Source organism: Pelobates fuscus, chromosome 11 (assembly GCF_036172605.1).
Source record: "Pelobates fuscus isolate aPelFus1 chromosome 11, aPelFus1.pri, whole genome shotgun sequence".
Taxonomy (NCBI): domain Eukaryota; kingdom Metazoa; phylum Chordata; class Amphibia; order Anura; family Pelobatidae; genus Pelobates; species Pelobates fuscus.
Genome location: NC_086327.1, coordinates 84,361,621 through 84,382,055, shown reverse-complemented (window position 1 = coordinate 84,382,055; position 20,435 = coordinate 84,361,621). Strand labels below are relative to the sequence as shown.

Below are 20,435 nucleotides of genomic sequence, written 5' to 3'. Positions count from 1 at the left end.
CAGTGTGTGTGTGTGTTGTGTTAGTGTATGTAGTGTGTGTGTTGTGTTAGTGTATATAGTGTGTGTGTGTGTGTGTTGTGTCAGTATATGCAGTGTGTGTGTTGTGTCAGTGTATGTAGTGTGTGTGTGTTGTGTCAGTGTATGTAGTGTGTGTGTTGTGTCAGTGTATGTAGTGTGTGTGTGTTGTGTTAGTGTATGTAGTGTGGGTGTGTTGTGTTAGTGTATGTAGTGTGTGTGTTGTGTTAGTGTATGTAGTGTGTGTGTTGTGTTAATGTATATAGTGTGTGTGTTGTGTCAGTGTATGCAGTATGTGTGTTGTGTCAGTGTATATAGTGTGTGTGTGTTGTGTCAGTGTATGCAGTATGTGTGTTGTGTCAGTGTATGCAGTATGTGTGTTGTGTCAGTGTATGTAGTGTGTGTGTGTTGTGTCAGTGTATGCAGTGTGTGTGTGTTGTGTCAGTGTATGTAGTGTGTGTGTAGTGTGTGTGTGTTGTGTCATGTCAGTGTATGCAGTGTGTGTGTGTGTGTTGTGTTAGTGTATAGAAACATAGAAACATAGAATGTGACGGCAGATAAGAACCATTCGGCCCATCTAGTCTGCCCAGTTTTCTAAATACTTTCATTAGTCCCTGGCATTATCTTATAGTTAGGATAGCCTTATGCCTATCCCACGCATGCTTAAACTCCTTTACTGTGTTAACCTCTACCACTTCAGCTGGAAGGCTATTCCATGCATCCACTACCCTCTCAGTAAAGTAATACTTCCTGATATTATTTTTAAACCTTTGTCCTTCTAATTTTAGACTATGTCCTCTGGTTATGTAGTGTGTGTGTTGTGTTAGTGTATATAGTGTGTGTGTGTGTGTGTGTGTGTTGTGTCAGTATATGCAGTGTGTGTGTTGTGTCAGTGCATGTAGTGTGTGTGTTGTGTCAGTGTATGCAGTGTGTGTGTTGTGTCAGTGTATGTAGTGTGTGTGTGTGTTGTGTCAGTGTATGTAGTGTGTGTGTGTTGTGTTAGTGTATGTAGTGTGTGTGTGTTGCGTCAGTGTATGCAGTATGTGTGTTGTGTCAGTGTATGTAGTGTGTGTGTGTTGTGTCAGTGTATGCAGTGTGTGTGTGTAAATGTGCAATCTGGGGTGAGGGGTGAGGGGTGAGGGGGAGGGGGGGCATTTTAACATAATTAAAAAAAAATATTTAAATAGTTTCTCCCCCCCTCCCTGCTTGCCTGTGTCTAGGGAGGGGGGAGATTCCATCCCTGGTGGTCCGGTGGCATGGTGGGGCCCCCTGGCTTCCCTGTTACCGCAGAGGGGGCCCAGGCAGCACACAGCCTCTTCTCTTCTCTCCTCCAATAACTCTCGCGAGACCTGCTGAGCGTTGCCATGGCAACCGGGTCTCGCGAGAATTATTAGCAGAAACGAGAAGAGAAGACGCTGTGTGCTGCCTGGGCCCCCTCTGCGGTAACAGGGAGCCGGGGGCCCGGGCTGCACACATAGATAGCGATATTCACTATCTATGTGTGCAGGTAGGGAAAGTGGGGCCCAGGACTGCCAGAGCAGTTCGGGCCCCCCAGGGCCGCCGGGCCCGTGACAACCGTCATGGTTGTCACCCCCTGATGGCGGCCCTGGTAGGAGGTTAGCTCCGTTTGATGTATCTCCTCGAGGATCCCCCTTAGCCGGAAATTGTTCCTGTCACGTATTCATCCGCTTATAAAAATGTGTTTAATGGCATTTACTGTCCACACAGGAAAAGTTGTGCCGAGCAGCAACCAAATCCACAGAAGGGTTAATGCTGAGCAGCAATTATGCAAATGGCAAAACCTGGTAACTGTTCTGGGACCCCTTCTATTTAACATGTTTATAAATGATCTTGAAGATAGCATTGAAAGTCATGTTTCAGTGTTTGCAGATGACACAAAACTTTGTAAAATAATACAATGTGAGCAAGATATTACTTTGCTGCAGAGTGATTTAGATAGACTGGGGGACTGGGCACTCAAATGGCAGATGAAATTTAATGTTGAAAAATACAAAGTTATGCACTTCGGCGTAAAGAATACACAAGCAACGTATACCCTTAATGGAAGCGAATTAGGGATAACAACACACAAAAAGGACTTGGGAATTGTTATAGACAACAAACTATGCAACAATGTGCAATGTCAATCAGCAGTGGCCAAGGCCAGTAAGGTATTGTAATGCATGAAAAAGGGCATTCATTCTCGGGACGAGAATATCATTTTGCCTCTTTATAAATCACTGGTAAGACCACATATTGAATATGCTGTGCAATTTTGGGCACCTGTTTTAAAGAAGGATATTATGGCACTAGAAAAAGTGCAGAGGCGGGCTACAAAATTAATAAAAGGAATGGAAAATATCAGCTATGAAGAAAGGTTAACAAATTTAAACCTATTTAGTTTAGAAAAACGTCGCCTGAGAGGGGATATGATAACATTATACAAATATATTCGGGGCCAATACAAACCAATGTGTGGAAATCTGTTCACAAACCGGACTTTACATAGGACACGAGGCCATGCGTTTAGACTGGAAGAAAAAAGATTCCGTCTAAGGCAAAGGAAAGGTTGTTTTTTTTTACTGTAAGAACAATCAGGATGTGGAATTCTCTGCCTGAAGAAGTGGTTTTATCAGAGTCCATACAGATGTTCAAACCGCTACTAGAGGCATACTTGCAAAAACAGAATATTCAAGGATATAATCTTTCAATGTAGGGTAATAACTGCTTGATCCAAGGATAAATCTGACTGCCATTCTGGGGTCAAGAAGGAATTTTTTTCCTAGCTTTTTGCAAAATTGTGCTTCAAACTGTTTTTTTTTGCCTTCTTTTGGATCAACAGCAAAAAACAAATGTGAGGAAGGCTGAACTTGATGGACGCAAGTCTCTTTTCAGCTATGTAACTATTTAACTATGTAATAAGCTTGTAGTCATATCGCTCAAATTTGCATTCCAATTGCTACATTTTGTCTGCCATGGAGTTGTGGGCCATGGACATTTCCTCTACCTTGCCCTCCAGATGAGATGTTCATTTGCCCAGTTTCACAATATCTTTTTTCATTGCTGCTATTTCTGTTTTCACCATGGCTTGCATTTTACAGACCACTTCGTCTAGCATATTTTGCAGTATTGGCTTAGTCATGGTTATATCATCTGCGAGGTCACTGTCTGTGTCCGACTCGGCGCCATCTTGGGCCTTCTGGCTCGCTGGCTTGTTTTGCGGAGAGCGGGCTGCAAAAATGGTCGTATTGTCTTTGGCGTTTGCCGCTTTTTTGGAGTGATGCTGCGACATCTCTGAGGTTAGTTTTACTATTTTTTTGTGCTGTTTTCATGTGGTTAAAATTATTTTTTAGAACCGTTGCGACGGAACTCGCTCAGTCCGTGACCATCTGGCTCGAGTTCTAGCCACGCCCCCGCATTTCTAGTGTTTTTAATTATACATTTGGTGTTTATTCACTTATTGGCGCACCTTATATTTTTACCTTTTTAACTCAGTAAAGGAGTTTAAGCATGCGTGGGATAGGCATAAGGCTATCCTAACTATAAGATAAGGCCAGGGACTAATGAAAGTATTTAGAAGATTGGGCAGATTAGATGGGCCGAATGGTTCTTATCTGCCGTCACATTCTATGTTTCTAGTTAAAAATTCCTAGCCTGGTATGTTCATTAAAGAGGAAATTCATTTTTTTTTGCTTAAAATTTTTTGTGAGTTTCCATTTTCTAATAAAGTCTTTAGCTCTTCCTGAAATTCATTGGTGGGATATTTATTTAATGTACAATAGGTTACATAGTACATTGCTGAAAAGGGACTTGCGTCCATCAAGTTCAGCCTCACATATGTTTTTGCTGTTCATCCAAAAGAAGGCAAAAAACCTAGTCTGAAGCGCTTCCAATTTTGCAACAAACTCGGGAAAAAATCCTTCTTGACCTCAAAATGGCAGTCAGATATCTTGGATATCTCGGATCAAGCAGCTATCAACCCACTAATTAGAAAGTATATCCCTGTATGTTATGTTTTTGCAAGTATTTATCCAATTGAAGTTTAAACATCTGTATGGACTCTGATAAAACCACCCCTTCAGGCAGACAATTCCATATCCTTATTACTCTTACTGTAAAAAAAACTTTTCTTTGCCTTAATGAAATCTCCTTTCTTCCAGCCTAAATACGTGACCTTGTGTCCTATGTATAGCCCTGTTTATGAATAGATTTCCAGATAATGGTTTGTACTGGCCCCGAATATACTTGTATAATGTTATTATATCCCCTCTGAGATCCAGTATTTGTTTGCTGCTGTCAGGCCCGGACTGGCCATCGGGCTGAGGCCCGGTGGGCCGCAATGGCCATGGGCTGAGGCCCTGCTGTGTGCCCTAATGGGCCGGTGGGGAGATCAAAGATCTCCCTCGACGGCCCACTAGCACTAACAAGTGACCACTGGCTGGAGAAGAATGGAGAGAGGATCCTGTGGAGCTCAAACCTGCAGCTCCGCTGGGTTCCCACTTGTGAGATCAGAGGCCAGAGTTCACTCTCACCACTAGGACCACCAGGGATGGCAGCACAGTCGTCCACCTCTCAGGCTAAAGGTAAAAAGGGAGGGGGGGATATAATTTTTTTTTAATTTAATATATAAATATATATATATATATATATTTTTAATCTGTACCACCCCCCCCCCACACACACACAAGCCCTCAAACATATACACACAGCACACTTACACTAACAGCACCCTCACACACACACATCACCCTCAGACACACACAGCACACTCACACTAACAACACCTTCACACAGCACCCTCAGACACACACTGCACCCTCACACACAGCACACTCACACACACACATACAATATATAAAATAACTCTCAGTGAGACACACACTGCATCCCTGACACACACACATGCTGCACCCAACACACTGCGCCCTTCACACATACAATACATCCAAACATATATATAATACAGCACCCCTCACACTGCACCACTACACACATTACGCTCCAGATACACGCTAGATCCCTTACCCAACTCTGGATCATCTAATCTACACACACATGATCTTCTATACACACTAGATCCCCTACACACACACACACACCTACACACACTACATTCCTGACATACAAACTCTGGATCCCCTATGCAGGGCCGCCATCAGGGCATGACAACCATAACGGTTGTCATGGGCCTGGCGGTCCTGGGGGGCCCGGACTGCTCTGGGAGTCCCGGGCCCCACATTTCATATGTGCACATATAGATAGCGATTATCGCTATCTATATGTTCACCTCGGGCCCCGGCTACCTTCACAATGTAGACGGGGGCCAGCCAGAACCATCTTAACTCTCCAGCAGCTCTCCTGTGCCTGTAACTCTCGCGAGCTCCGCGGCCGGCAGGGCGTTGTCAAAGGTTACCATGGCAATGCTCCGCGCGGCAAACAGGCACAGCTCGCGAGAGTTATATGCACAGGAGCTGCTGTACAGTTAAGATGGTGCTGGCTGCCCCCCCCGTCTACATTGTACAGCGGCTGGCTCCCTCCACCAGACCACCAGGGATGCAATCCCCCCTCCCTAATCAGGTAAGAAGCAGGGAGGGGGGAATACAATGGTGTGTTAAATAAATGTGGGTCATATACAAAAAGGCTTTCCTCCCCCCAATGCAGCCCCCTATTTTACACATTTACACACACTAAAACCACAACGCACACACTGCATTCACCATACACACACTAAAACCACAACACAAACACACACTGCATACACCATACACACACAAAACCACAACAAAAACACACACTGCATACACTATACACACACTAAAACTACAACACACACTGCATTCACCATATACACACTAAAACCACAACACACACACTGCATTTACCATACACACACTAAAACTACAACACAAACACACTGCATACCCTATACACACACTAAAACAGCAACACAAACTAAAACCACAACACAAACACATACAGCATTCACCATGCACACACTAAAACTACAACACAAACATACTCTGCATTCACTACATCAACACACACTTTATCTAAAACACACAAAACTACATCCATTATACAAATGTGCATACTCTCCATTTTTCACACTACACAGGGCATCCTTGTGGGCGGATTCAGACTCCTGGGCGGGTCCGGAGGGCCCAGACTTTGAACTGTATCAGGGGCCCCAAAATTTCTGATGGCAGCCCTGCCCCTATGCACACACTACATTCCTTGTAAGCAAACACATACTACATTATCTAAACACACACTCTCTACAGCCTGTACACACACTTTGTCACCTATATACACACACACACTACACCCCACACTTGCTACATCCCCTATATACACTATGCCCCCTATACACACACTCTCTACAGCCCCTAGCCACTGTGATTAAAAAATGCCCACACCAAATTTGTTTCCCAGTCTGGCTCTGGCTGTTGTGTGTGCATAGCAGTCAGCTGAAAAACTTTAACTTTAAATGTTTGAACTTTTAAAGCTGCCTGCAACTGTGATACCAATGCTGGTTTTGGTCCTCCTTGGATTCCCAATTGGGACAACAAAATCATTCAAATTAACATCAGAATTGATGCCAATATGTAAGAAAAATAATTTACCAGCAACATTTCCATGTACTTTAATGATAATTCCTGTAGATAAATAATTTGAAAGATTTATTTCCTAATAAATTGTAATACATTCTGATGCTGATTCAAACATTTTAAATTGAGGCCCAAGTTAGAATCTCAGTGGAGTCTGCTATCTGTTAGGTAATATCTATTAAGAAACTATTATTCTGTGCCCTGGTGCCAAATCTCCACGGGTAGGCCTCTGATCATGATCATAACTGACCATTCACCTTCATTGTCTGTGTCAGTGGAATGCTGTAAAGATGTCACCTCTGCTTGAGAAATAGAATTTAATTTAAGGTCAACTCTGCAGCAGTGTTAATTTTGTCAGCTAACAATTTTTGTCAGATTTTAGTCAACTAAAACAATTCAGATGACTAAAATACAACTAAAACTAAAATGACTTTTTAGTCAAAAGACTGTGACTAAAACTAAATTGAAATTTGCCGCACAGAGGGGTTGTAAAAAGGGGGGAAAGAGACAGAACAGGGCTTGGGAGAGTGACACCTAAAGGGCCTGGGGAGGGGGGGGGGGGGGGGGGGGGGCACAAAGAGAAGAGACACAGGGGGCTGTGGAAGTGGCAAAAACTAAACCCATTAGATTTTAGTCATGTTGACTAAAATCTACTGGACATTTGGTTCACTAAAATCTACTGGACATTTAGTCGACTAAAACTAGACTTATACTAAAACAATTCAGATGACTAAAATATGACTAAAACTTAAATGGCTTTTTAGTCAAAAGACTATGACTAAAACTAAATTGAAATTGTGTCCAAAGTTAACAGTGCTTTGCAGGCCCTCTTTTTTAGAATGGGGTGGTAAATAGTTTAGATACTACAGATTTGAGACCAAATTTTCTTCATTTGCTTTTCAAATTCCTTTGGTACAGGCTAGGGACCTAGCAACCAAAAGTCACCTGACAGGAACACTCTGGACACCAACACAACTTGCATACATTTGCTTTTAACCTCCTATTAATGCTCTAATTTATCCATGTTCAAGACCACATCATCTCAATGAAGTGGTCTAGGTGCAGTGATGCTGTCGTTTTAGTTCAGCAACGTAAAACATTGCAATTTTGTAGATAGTGATAATCTTTCTTTTTTTTGTAATTTAAATTGGTGGTGGTGGTGGCTAAATCTAAGTAGGACGCAGAACACAATTACATTAGGAATTGATTCTTTTATTCCTAAAGCTTTAATGTTCCTTTAACTCTTTATGTGCAGTGTTTCAAACTAAAACACATACAGACTCCACGCAGCACAACCACTTCAGAGCACAGAACTGGTCATGTTGCATGGAGTAACTCTGGGTGTAGGTCCCCAGAGTATAGGATATATGCAGCATTCACTGCAAAACCTATCCAGAGGGTGTCAACCATACCTGGATTACTCATTAGGCAACCAAAGTGGCCGCCTTGCGCCTTGGCTCAGACAGGGGCAAGGTGGGCCCTGTCTGGCTGGGCCTGGAGCTCTGGCTCTGAGCGAGCCCTCCTTGATCCAGTAGGGAGACTACGTTGAGGGAGCATTGTGCTCTGTACTAATATAAGGGACAGACACTTTAAGAGCATTTTTACAGTCCCCCTGACACTTCTCAATGACTCAGAGTGCCCCAGCTGGCACTCTGAGTCACTGACTGAACGCCGGAGCCATATGGACAATTTTAAAGTGGTCTGTGCCTGATATTGGTACAGACAATGGAGATCCCCCATCGGACCACCGGTAATCCAACTCTCTTTCTATTCGACCACCAGGGATCCTGCTAACCCTCCACTGAACCACCAGCAAAGGTAAGCAAGGGGGAGTGGCAAAACACATACACAATACACAGCTACACTCAGACTGCTCTACACTCACACACAATTCTGTTACCACAACCAGCAGACATAGACACTCTCAGCCCACCTTATTTTGCTCTCAGCCTTAAAACACAGCCACTACACACATTCTCACATACAACACTCAACACACAAGCACACTCACAAAAACATAGCCCTGGGCTAACACGGGCCCTGGGCAACCTTAATCCGGCTCTGGCGTGAATTGGCCTCCTGTCCTATTCAACAATTACCAGAATTTTGTAACAGAAAAATGAAACAGTTCAGCACTCCTCATAAGTTATAAATTCCATTTTGGAAGCACTCATACCCCAGTGTATGACTGGAGCATCTTTTTAATAATACGCCAACCTTCCCTTACCCTAAACAAATACCTTAATACTTAGCAGTGGTTTTAAAACCTTAACCCTGCCCTGAAAGGACTAGAACACATTTTAATTTGGGTTTAAATCTGCTTCATATGTAGGTTTCACTTCCCCCTGTTAACCCCACAGTTTGGAACATCTGCCCAGCCTTAACTCTTTGTGAACACTATGATTCATATACCGCAGGTGCCATGGTAGAAATATTTTATTTCTTTTAATTCATCTTTTTCCTTTGTTACACTGTTACTCTTATATAATCTAGATTACCTTTTGTTTCTAATAAGGCAGTATTTAAGTGTATAAATAAATTGGCAAATATGATCACAATATGCCTACTGGCTTAAACCTGCATGACTTCTAAGGTCCTCTAAGGTATCAAACAACATTAGATCTTCAACTTTCGCAAATGATTAACAATTATTGTCCTCCGTATATTCTTCTTGTTTTCCGACACTGTTTCCTCTCAGAGAGATGTGCACGACGGTTAACCAGACAATGAAAGTTTACTGAGTTAAATACGTGGTTACTGAAGATGTTTCACACCTGAAAACTTTCCCTTGAATTGAAAAAAAACCAACTCAAGCAAAAAAAAAAATTATCGGTAACTGATTAGTCATGTATTTCTTTATCTTGAAATTTAAACAACAAAGCACATTTTGCAGACTGTACTTTTGTAACACGTAACAAAGCTTATATGCATGTGGACCTCAACATGTAGCATTTATTGTGCCTTTATTTAATTTTATTAGGAAGACACACGTTTTGCTTCACGTCTTCCAAATGCAATACTTCAATTTCTCGGTTCCCAGTGAATAAGGCTTTGTTTTACTCACCCATGATGTGCTCAAGGTTGGCTTTTGGACTAAATAACTTGGGGATTGGCATGTGATTTCACACAAAGTTTAGGGCCTCAGCTGTCTTACCTCATCATATATTGTTAATAGTTTAAAGTGAACATATAGTCCCCAAAATAACAATCATCAGATACTAGGTTCCTTTCTGGCCACCCCTTCTGTTAACCCCCTTTCCCAAAAATAAAAAAGGCAATGTATTACATTGCAGGATTAAAATGGCAGGACCACTGCACCCTGACCACCTCATTGGGATGGAGTGGTCTGGGTGACGTTAGTGGTGTAAGTAACAACTACAGGGTTATTCAGCAAAGTAAGAATTGCTAGGAATTGAAAGTGAATAGATTTAAAAATTATCCACGTCAATTCTGTATTCAGTTTGTCTATTTTGGCCTTACATTTGAAATTCACTTTGATTTCCCAGTATTTCTTACTTTGCTATGTGGTTATAATACATGCAGTAATAAAAATGTGTCGGTTTAGCATGACATAATTCTATAAACATACAACTACATTTATTCATTTTGAGAGGTGGTGGGATTTGATATTAGTTTTTGCACAAGGTACCTGTTATTCTTTGCACCAGTGCTGGTTTTTCCTAGCAGGTAAAGGATGCTTAGCAGAGATGTTATCTCCTAGCTCAGCACCAGTTCAACAGTCTAATTTGCCTACAGTGATTACTTTGTATTCATAGCCAAATTTGTGTAAGCACTTCCCCACAGACCGTTTACCACCTTTAACACTGTGTGTGCCTCTGAGAACTGTTTGTTCACATTGTTGCCATCAGTTCGTAGACAGCCGACTGCCTTGCCTGTGTTTGCTTTACCATGGATTTCTCACTGTATATCACTGAAAACGATAGTGGAATCTTTGATGAATTGGTAAGTATCTAGAAGTGACTCTATAAGCAACTATGTAATAATATGGACATATACTTATTTTTTTGTATGAGTGCGTCTAATGTATCCCTCTGTCTGCAACCTAATCTATAAGTAAATGCGATATTTTGTAACATGCACTGGGTAATACAGAACTGTTAAACATATACATTTATAAAACACATAGAATAAAGGTACATTCGGAAAAGTCAGACCACAACTGGGGATTTCAAAGAGAGTAGGACATAGAGTGAGGTGGTCTGTAGAAATTAATTACCTATAGAAAATATAATTGAAAAGCCCAAAAATGTGTAGATGTGGTATAAAGAGAAGCGAGATATATAGATTATGATGTTATTTATATTATTATATATAAAGGTAAATTTACATGGGAAGTAAAAAGTTATGCATGAGTACTTGCATGGGGAAGTAGTTTGAAAAAAGCAAAATGATGTGCTTTGTAGGAGTCTAATTTGTGGTCAGGGAACTGTGTAGAAGCAATGAGCACATTTCCCTCTCTTAGTATGATATCATGAAAGGTAAGGTAAGATACTTTGCAGACCTCTAACACCTTTGAAAACAAAAACCTATTCTTGACAAGCTTGCCACACTTTGTAAAATGTGTGAAGTATTAGTACAAGTCAGCGTGATTCGAAGTTGAAGAATGAAAGAATGCGGGGTGATTTGAGAAAATACCACTATTCGAAGATGCCACTAGATAGATACCATGAAAGACATTGCAGTAGAATTGAGAATGGCTAATACCGATAAGCAATTCGAAACCGCATAGAATGGGAATAACACCATCCTGAAGAAATGCTAAGAATATACATTTAGATTTTCTTATAGGCAGTAGTAATCTCTGATAGTTCTACAAGTTAAACAATGGTAAGGTTCTATCACAGCAAATTCATCAACGACAAGTCAAGTAGCACCAGACCGTAGATATCAGAAGATAAAGTAAATTACTTAATTATACTGAACAACATATCCCAAATAATTAGAATTTTCCTTTTAATGGGCTTTAAAAACTTGTCATATACTTGCATATTAAATACAGATGTAAATAATAATAATAATAATAATAATAATAATAATAGTATTAATAATAATAATAATAATAACAAAGTATTTAACCAGGAAAGGTACATTCAGATGTAAATAGTAACAGCTGATGGATTTCGGATATCAAGAGGATGCGCGTGATATGAAGAAGTGCAGTAAACTGGGATGTAAGCAAAGCAGCAATGTATGTGGAGTTATTTATTTAACTGAGAAACTTCAGAGAAATGGCAAAAGAATTGATGAACATTTTACAATAAAATAGGCACTTTGAGATAGTAATTTATGATCTAAAATATGTAGATCCCTTGTCAGTGCTCCATAATTTCCCCTATAGAGAATAACCCCAGCCAACATTCATTCAATACACAATACTTTATGGTAATTTAAAACCAAATTAGAAAATTGTATTCTAAATTAGCTGAAATGGGGAAAACTAATCTCCTACTCGGTTATATTCCCAGTTTTGCTACTCAGCCCAATTTGTTTTTTGACGAACAAACTACACAGACGTGAAAGGTTTTCTGCGATGATTTAACTAGACCTAGAGTAAATCATTTATCATTTTAACTTTAAGTTATCAACAAAACTAAAGTTATTAAAAAAAAATGCCCTCCAAAGATGTGGTATGGCTGCTGATGATTTTATTCAGCAGTTCCTCTCATCACATTTAAAGAGTACATCTGCAGCGGGGGCCAGTATTGCATATTCCATAAACCACAGCTCCACAGAGGTTCATATAATAAGACCAGACCCCAAACACCAGCATAAGGGGCTCCTGATTGGTGGATTCTCTTCCTGGTCTAGGAGATGTTCACTGCAGACGATGTTTGATGTCGGAACTTCAGAGTTGAATATTTCTGAATATTTAACACACATGAGCAGGATTATAACTACTCAAAATGATCAAGCGAATAATCGATAGAAAATTTTATTTGCAACAGAACTAACACTGACACCACTAACATTTTAGATTGCCAAATATTTGATACATATTTTCCACATTATTGTCAGTTGTTGTGCAGCTACTTGACATATATTTTTGTGAGATACAGAAAACAATTGTTTCACAATAACAAACAGGGCTTTAAAAAAAATTGTAAACCACAAGTGCAGAGGGGATGCCCTGCAGAGCAGAAACATGGGTGTTTGTCTGCAGAGCTGCTTAATGTAAGGGAAATAATAAAGAGAAGTAAAATTTGGGGAGATATGGTCTCATGCACCTTCGTAACCCTACACCGATCTTTAAATTTACACACATTGGGGAAATTATGCACTGAACAATTAAGCTAGTATAGGAGAGAAACTAATTTGAAAGCAAAATGTCTATGCCATTGCATAATGAATTAGTGATGATTATTATTAGCATTGTTTATGCGAAACAAAAAAATAAAAATACACATTGCTGGATATATCGAGGAAAGGGAATAACAGATTTCCAGACAAAAATAAATAAATAAATACAGTGCTAATAAGTTCAAAGAACCAGAATATAATTTGGAGTGATAGTGGAGACACTCTGCTGAAGAGTCCTGGGTAATTTTCAAAGCTTGCACTCTGATGTAAATCAACAATCCAACAAATGAACTAGCTTTATTCAGTCTTCCATTAGATTTAATGTAGGATGATTACGAAACTCTGTATTCTATTTAGAGTTTTGTTGTCATCCAGTTATGTCAAAACTAGTACAGGGCATAGAACAATTACAGACACCCAGGGTAACCAATTCTCAATGGTTTCACTTGAAAAAGGTGTTTTTTAGTGAATTGAAATTCTTTTGTGTATTTTGTATAAACTGAACGTTTCCAGCACTACGATCAAGCTCTGAGTGCTCTGATTAGGGTGTTCCATACCCGTTTTTTTATCCTCCGTACATATATGTAGAAAAGGGAGAGAAACAGGAGCATGCAGAGAAGCAGGAGAGTTTGTGCTCATAGAATTACAGTTTTATGACACGTTTTGAATGATGAAAATTCAAATTGTCAAGTGCTGAGGATTAAAGGAAATCTAAAGGAGAAATTGATAACAGCTCGTGTAGGTATAATATATGGTTAATGAAATGTGGCTCTGTTTAATCATCACATAACAGTAGTAGTGATTTCACTCAGAACTTTGTGTTAACAGTGGTTAGGGCTATTGATTTGTTAGGGCATGATTTACAATAGTTAGGGGTATTTGCACTGGAGATGCTGGGGACTGTAATTCTCAATCCTTCTCAGTCAGACAAAGCTGGGATAAGATATATGTTACACAGCCTCTCCAATGTCCTCAAGGTTAAAGGAACACTCTAATTGGAAAATGAAATGTAATAAAAAAAATATATAATATAAAAATAATTATATAATTGAATTATTATTAATTAAAAAACAATATATATATATATATATATATTTATATAATTATTAATTAGACATGTTCCTTTTGTTCAAATTACTGTGCCCTTTAAAATAAAGACATCAAAAAGGAAAGAAGACCAACTCCTCACTGCATCCGATCCTCCAAGTGGGAATTCATGGGTCCTGATGTACACAAATAAATATAGAGAGATTATCGAAATATTAGGCTGGCTACCTGTATAGTGAAAAGGGGGCCCAGTAAACATCATCTTCCGTTTCTGGCAGCTCCTCTCTCCAGAATTGGAGAGAGGAGCTGCCAGAAGGTGACGATGGTATTGGCCTGGCGCCCTCCTCACTATACAGCGCCTGGCTGCCTGTACAATGCAACCGGACCACCCGGGAGTGTAATGTCCCCCTCCCTGGCCACAGGTAAGAGGCATGGAAGGGGAAATAAAATTACATTTGTTAAAATAAATGAAAAAGAAAAAAAAAAGCCCCCACCTACCCCACTTATTTACACACAACTACATCCACTATACACACAGCATACACTAAACAAACATTCACTCTGCATTCACTATACCCACTGCATCCACTACACAAATACACACTCTGCATCCACTACACACACACTACATCAACACACAAACTTACGATCTGCATCCACTCCACAATGTGCATCCTTGTGGGCAGACTCGGGGCTGTATAAGGGGCCCTATCATTTCTGAAGGCAGTCCTGGTAATTATGCTTTGTCTAATCACATGCTTCTGATTGAGAAGCATTGCAGACACATGGTACACTCAATTACCACAATTCACCAATCCAGCAAAGTATTAGGTGCACACAGCATTTTGTATCAGCTTACTTTGCATTCTGACCCCAGATATCACATAGATTCAACAATTACATCTACTACTTTTTGACTACTTACTCTGGGAGGGCATCAGGGCAATTTTGGCAGTAGACTGTAGTGGTTATGGTGCTTAGAGTGTTCCTTTAAAAGGCAATCCAGCAACTCAGTTATCTCCCAAGTTGGTTTAATTTATTTTTGGAAAAAGAGAATCTAAAAGACAAGTGTATTATTATTATAAGTAGTAGTAGGAAGAGTATTCTTTTAATGGGTTAATAGTCAGTCTCAGTCAAGGTCTAACTTTAACAGTAACAAAAGTCTACAATTTGTTTAATTACACTTCTATTCCCGATAATAGTTCAACGCAACCACAACAGATGAGTTACTGTTAGCCACGCAGCATTAGTTTTCTTTTGCTTTGACTCTTCAAAGAGGTTTTTTCCCCTCCTACAGACTTACTGAGCAGGGTAGAAGAGGCTGTGGATGTGTGTGGGTGTTAATGAATGAAAGAACGTTGGCTCTAAGGATGTGATGATCGCTGATAAAGCAGGTGCTACTTGGCAATGATATAACATCAGGAGGGGCTCCCTTGGAATACCATTTCAGCTGTAGAACTGCAGCATGTTCATCTTGTCTATCCTATCGATAACCTATAGCCAAATGATATATATAGTTTTAGGATTATTCTCACTTATTATTGCACTTTATTTATTTCACAATGTCATTCGGACAACATTCTAGCCAAACTGCTAGAAATTCTATAGATAAAATTATATATTTAACCAAGAAAGAAAAGCTATTGGGACAAACAACACTGTATGCGTATCTGAATCTCTATGTTTACGTTCACAGTATGCACTGCAGCTGGCTAACAGATGGCCATACTAATGCTGTGTGCAGCCCATTCACTGTAGAAGTACATACCATCACAATGTAATTCTTTAATGCATGTATTTGCTGTTCATTTAGCACACACAATATAGAAATCCAAATATTTTTTACTTTGTCTTCCACATTTAATTAGAACAACAAGCACATAAGTCAGTGGCATACCTCCCAATACTTCAAATTGATTTCAAATTGGGAGGGGGGGGGGGGACACTGTTTAGAGAAATTTTAGGTGACTTACTAATAACAATGAAAGTGTGAACTAGAACACAATATCCTTGTTACACATAGGCAAAAATATATTCTGCCATCCCATCCCAACTGTAGTAGAATTTACCTTTTTCTCACTATGCCAGCAGTTAGACGGTGTTGTTCCTTTGCGAGGGTCCTTCATGACCAGTATTGTTCTGCCTTGTTTTAGCCAGTCAGGATGGGGGCCTGTTGCTTGTAGCTGGTTCATTTGTGTAGCCAGGTGTTAATTACTTTATCTAGTAGGTGTGAATCATGTCAGGTCCTGGGGCTGACCAACTTTTCACGTGTGCTACTCGCTGTTTGATATCTTCGACTGTGATGGTGACTGGTTCCTGTTCTGGGAGCATGCAGTGGTCTGCTTTCAACTCTAGTAGCCACTGAGCCTTGGCTTTAATTGATGCTTTTTTTCTCCCAGATGTTCCCAGATGGTTACTCTGCAGCTGTGCATACACATTGGATGGTTCTTTGGTAAACAGCGTCTTTTGAGGCTTGATCCAATTTTTCTATTGATATCTATGCTGGGTTATGCCCTAAAATCACCCCACAACCAATGCGGGCTTTGTGACAGTTTCCTTGTGATTGTGTCGAGGAGGTCTGTCTTTTGTAGGTCATTGGTAGTTTGTCTGGTGATCTTTCCTATGATCATCTTTTTTATATTTGTTATGCCATCTTGCGTTAGAGACTCAAGTTAACAAGCCTCTATAAGTATGATGTATGTATGATGTCCCTGGGATCCAATGCCGTTCTCCTGGAATTGCTGCAGCTCTGTATTATTGATGAGGCTAGGGTGACGTCATATCCCGGCTCCAGCATCAGTCTAGAAAACGTGAGGGAGCTGGAAAATCTGCTCTGAATCCTCTTTCCTTAGCACTCACATGTCCACTCCTCTATTTCCATTCTTACTAGAATGAACAAACTTCTGGGATGCATCCTCGGATAGAGAAAAAGGTGGATGTAGTGAGTGTAGCAGAAAGAGGACATGCCACAGTGTTAGAAACAAAAGAAGCAGAGAAAGCATTTGCACGGTGTCACCTTTACATTCATAGTCAGCTAGTCCACACAAGTTTGGTCCCCCTGCGTCCCTCCTACGTTCTTTTACTTAATTCCCTTACACAACATAATATAGAATAAGCATGTGAACAGTAAATCAATAAATACATCTCTATCAATGGGCATTTGCCTTGAGCTTCAGCTCCTTTAGTCCCTATGTTAATCTAATGCTGCCCCTGGGTCCTCATGCTATTTTTGTTGGACCCAATGTTTGAACCAAATACATTATATTTAATGAACCTCAGGCAACCAATCACAATATATTAGTTACTGTAGTAGCTTTGCCTTCTGAGTGCCATTTTGACAATGGGAATACTCTAACAAAGCTATTTTGTAGAATTGTTTTGTTGAAGAATGGATCACTGAGGTAATTCTACAAATTGCTGAATGGGGCAGCAAGCCACAGGATCCCCTGTTCTTTAAAACACGGGGCCAGTGGAAATGTTAGGGGCCCACTTGTCAAGACCAGCTTGTTTTTAGTTTACTTCATTTTTCTGCCTGTGAAACCACAACGTCATTTTAGAAAGCAGCAAATGATGTTTCTGCTTCTATGATTTCTGATGAAGCACACTCCCTTTGGTTGGAACGTTTTACTAACTTACATTGCAACAAAGTTATGCCAGTTAGTAAATTGCATTATTTGGCACAACTTTGCTGTAACTCTAAAAAGCTTAGCATGGGGCTGTGGTAAATCAACATGTGCCACGTTCTCATACATGTGGAAATCTGTGGACTAAGAAATTTATTGTAGTGTGCTGATTTGTTATAACCATAAGATATATAACGCCACCAGAAGACATCTTTATTTTTACACAACATTTATGTGTCTTTGGTGGAGTATGTGGTATTGTTTGAGTAATGATGAAGAATATAAATCTGACAAATGCCTATAGGTTTAGTAGAAACAGAAGAGTATGGACACAAGGTAGATGGCTTAAGAAAGGTTTTCTGTGGGTTGGAAAATATTTAGAGACTGTGGAACAATGAGGGCAAGTCTGGCTCATATAAACCACTAGCACAGGAAATGTATTTCAATGAAAAACAACTGAGTAATTACGTATTAAGCAGAAAAGCAATGCTGATTAAAAAAAATGTTTTATCATAAATTGCACGTTAACATGACAAGTATGACAAATATTTTTTTATTTTTTTTTCATAGAGTTTAAATTATACTAATTATGAAACCGTAGCCATTGGTGGCCACAGTGACTATGTTTGCCCTGAAGTCAGTTCAATGAACAGAGATACAGCTTTTCAGAAGTTTTTCATTCCTCTGGTCTACTCGTTAGTGTTTATAGTGGGCTGTCTGGGAAATGGCCTTGTTCTCCTCGTTCTATTGAAACACCACCACTTACGATCCACCACTGACATCTTTCTTGTCCACCTGGCCGTGGCAGACCTGCTAATGCTCATCACTTTCCCCTTTACTGTGGCAGAGTACTCATTTGGCTGGATATTTGGAGATTTCATGTGCAAGTCTGTGGGAGTTTTCAGCCGTCTCAACTTCCTTTGCAGTAGCCTATTGCTGGGATGCATCAGTGTAGACCGCTACATGGCTATCATCCATGCCGTTCATGCCTTCAGAACACGTAGTGGAATGGCTGTTTATCTTTCCTGCTTTGGAGTGTGGATTCTGAGCTTCCTCCTTTCGATTCCCAACCTGTTTTTGCTAGGGACACAAAATAATGGCAATCTCACTGAGTGCACTTACAGCCAGAAAAACTTCACAGATAACAGCTGGTGGCAGGCAAATAGATTCATCATCCATATAGTGGGTTTCCTCTGTCCACTCTTCATCATGGGATTCTGCTATGCTCATATTGTGACTGCTCTGTACAAGTCAACAAGACGGGAAAAGAAAAGAGCAGTGAGGGTTGCCATTGTCATAACAGGTGTCTTCTTCTTATGCTGGACTCCATACAACATGGCTCTTTTCTTGGATACTCTGGATATCCTTGACTGGGTGCAGGATTGCATGTTACGGATGCATCTGTCCACTGCTATCTCAGTGACTGAGGTCCTGGGCTCAGTGCACTGCTGCCTGAATCCATTGCTCTATGCGTTTGTTGGGGTGAAGTTCAGAAATGATGCAATGAGGGTTCTACAACAAGCGGGCTGTCTTAGTCCACGGCTGTTGGGGAAGACCCTCACACCTGAACGGAAAAGCAGCATCATGGACTCAGAGACTGGAACGGTCTTGTCTAGCTTTTAGCTTCATATGTGGAATTCCACTGTGTACTGCAATGATTACCAATTAAAAATTTGACTTTGCCAATGTTGTAAAAGATCAAATGAACGTGCTACCAGGTAATTATGTAGGAAGGAATCGTCAATTTTGTGAATTTTTGCAGTGGCACGCCAAACAACATAACCACTACAGCCATTATAGTGTAGTGTTTATGTAACCAGTAGTTTTTGACAAAAAAATGGTCTCTCTCTGGCACCCTGAGACCACTCTGCTTCAGCCATTTTGATACATTTCTGTATAATAAATTAAAATGCCATCAAACCTGGCTGCAGATGTTTGGCTGAATTTGCATTAGCGCCCACTCATCGCAGCGGGGGACATCGGTGCTGGGATCAGGTAAGTAAATAAAAGGTTTTTAACCCTTAATTCACTAGGGAGTGGGGCACGCAAGGGAGATGGAAGGCAGGGGGAGCGCTAATGCCAGGAATACAGCTTTGTAATCCTGGCACTATAGTATCCCTTTAATATAACCAGTACACTGAATTGTAGTAGTTATGTTGCTTAGTATGCCCCTTTTATGGAAAACCATCATCAAATTTTCATTTTCGTATAAATCACTTTTCTATCTAGCGGAGCAGACATGTTGGGTCAGACTCTACTGCTCAAACTTGCAGTTTCACAAGGTACGTTAGATTAAGCATCAGTTGGTGAGATCACGGCAGAGTCTGAATAAACATGGCTGCTGAGCCAGCAAAAAAAAAAAAAAAGGTATAATTTTCTTTAAATATAATTAACTGTAATGAACTTTTAAAATATTGAGAAATAAAAATGTGTTAACTGTTGTCCTTTAAATATGAATGTGACATTTGGAGCTAGACAAACACACACATACACCCACAGCCAGATACACACACTTGCGCACTGCTACACATTGCGAGAAGCACATCACAATATAAATTACATGGTGAAAAATATCTTAGCCACCCTTCAGATTTCCAGAGTGTGGCTAAAGTGTTCTAGCATTTCTGTGCCTTTCCTTGATCATGTCCCTTATGGGAGTACTGCCCGTACCTGAATGATTGGGACTCTGTGTACAGTGACTAATGCAGATGCACAGAGCAGAAGACGGTTATAAACACAAATAAAAAATAAAAATAAAAAAAGCAATATGCAATGTTTGCGATGTAGCAAATGTAGAAAGCAGGAGACATGGTTTACATTGTGA

General features: G+C 40.2%; 1 protein-coding gene across 1 annotated transcript; it reads left to right on the top strand.

Moving 5' to 3' along the window:
• The first annotated feature begins 10,517 nt into the window (after positions 1–10,517).
• CXCR5 (C-X-C motif chemokine receptor 5) lies at positions 10,518–19,394 on the top strand. Its single transcript, XM_063436090.1, has 2 exons — positions 10,518–10,586; positions 18,182–19,394. Exons 1-2 carry the CDS (start codon positions 10,533–10,535, stop codon positions 19,232–19,234), a joined length of 1,107 nt encoding a protein of 368 aa, XP_063292160.1. The 5' UTR covers positions 10,518–10,532; the 3' UTR covers positions 19,235–19,394.
• The last annotated feature ends 1,041 nt before the right edge of the window (positions 19,395–20,435 follow it).

Coding starts and splice junctions, on each gene's coding strand:
- CXCR5 (XM_063436090.1), top strand. CDS start 10,533: ATGGATTTCTCACTGTATATCACTGAAAACGATAGTGGAATCTTTGAT. Junction 10,587..18,181: donor GTGGAATCTTTGATGAATTG/GTAAGTATCTAG, acceptor TTTTTTTCATAG/AGTTTAAATTATACTAATTA.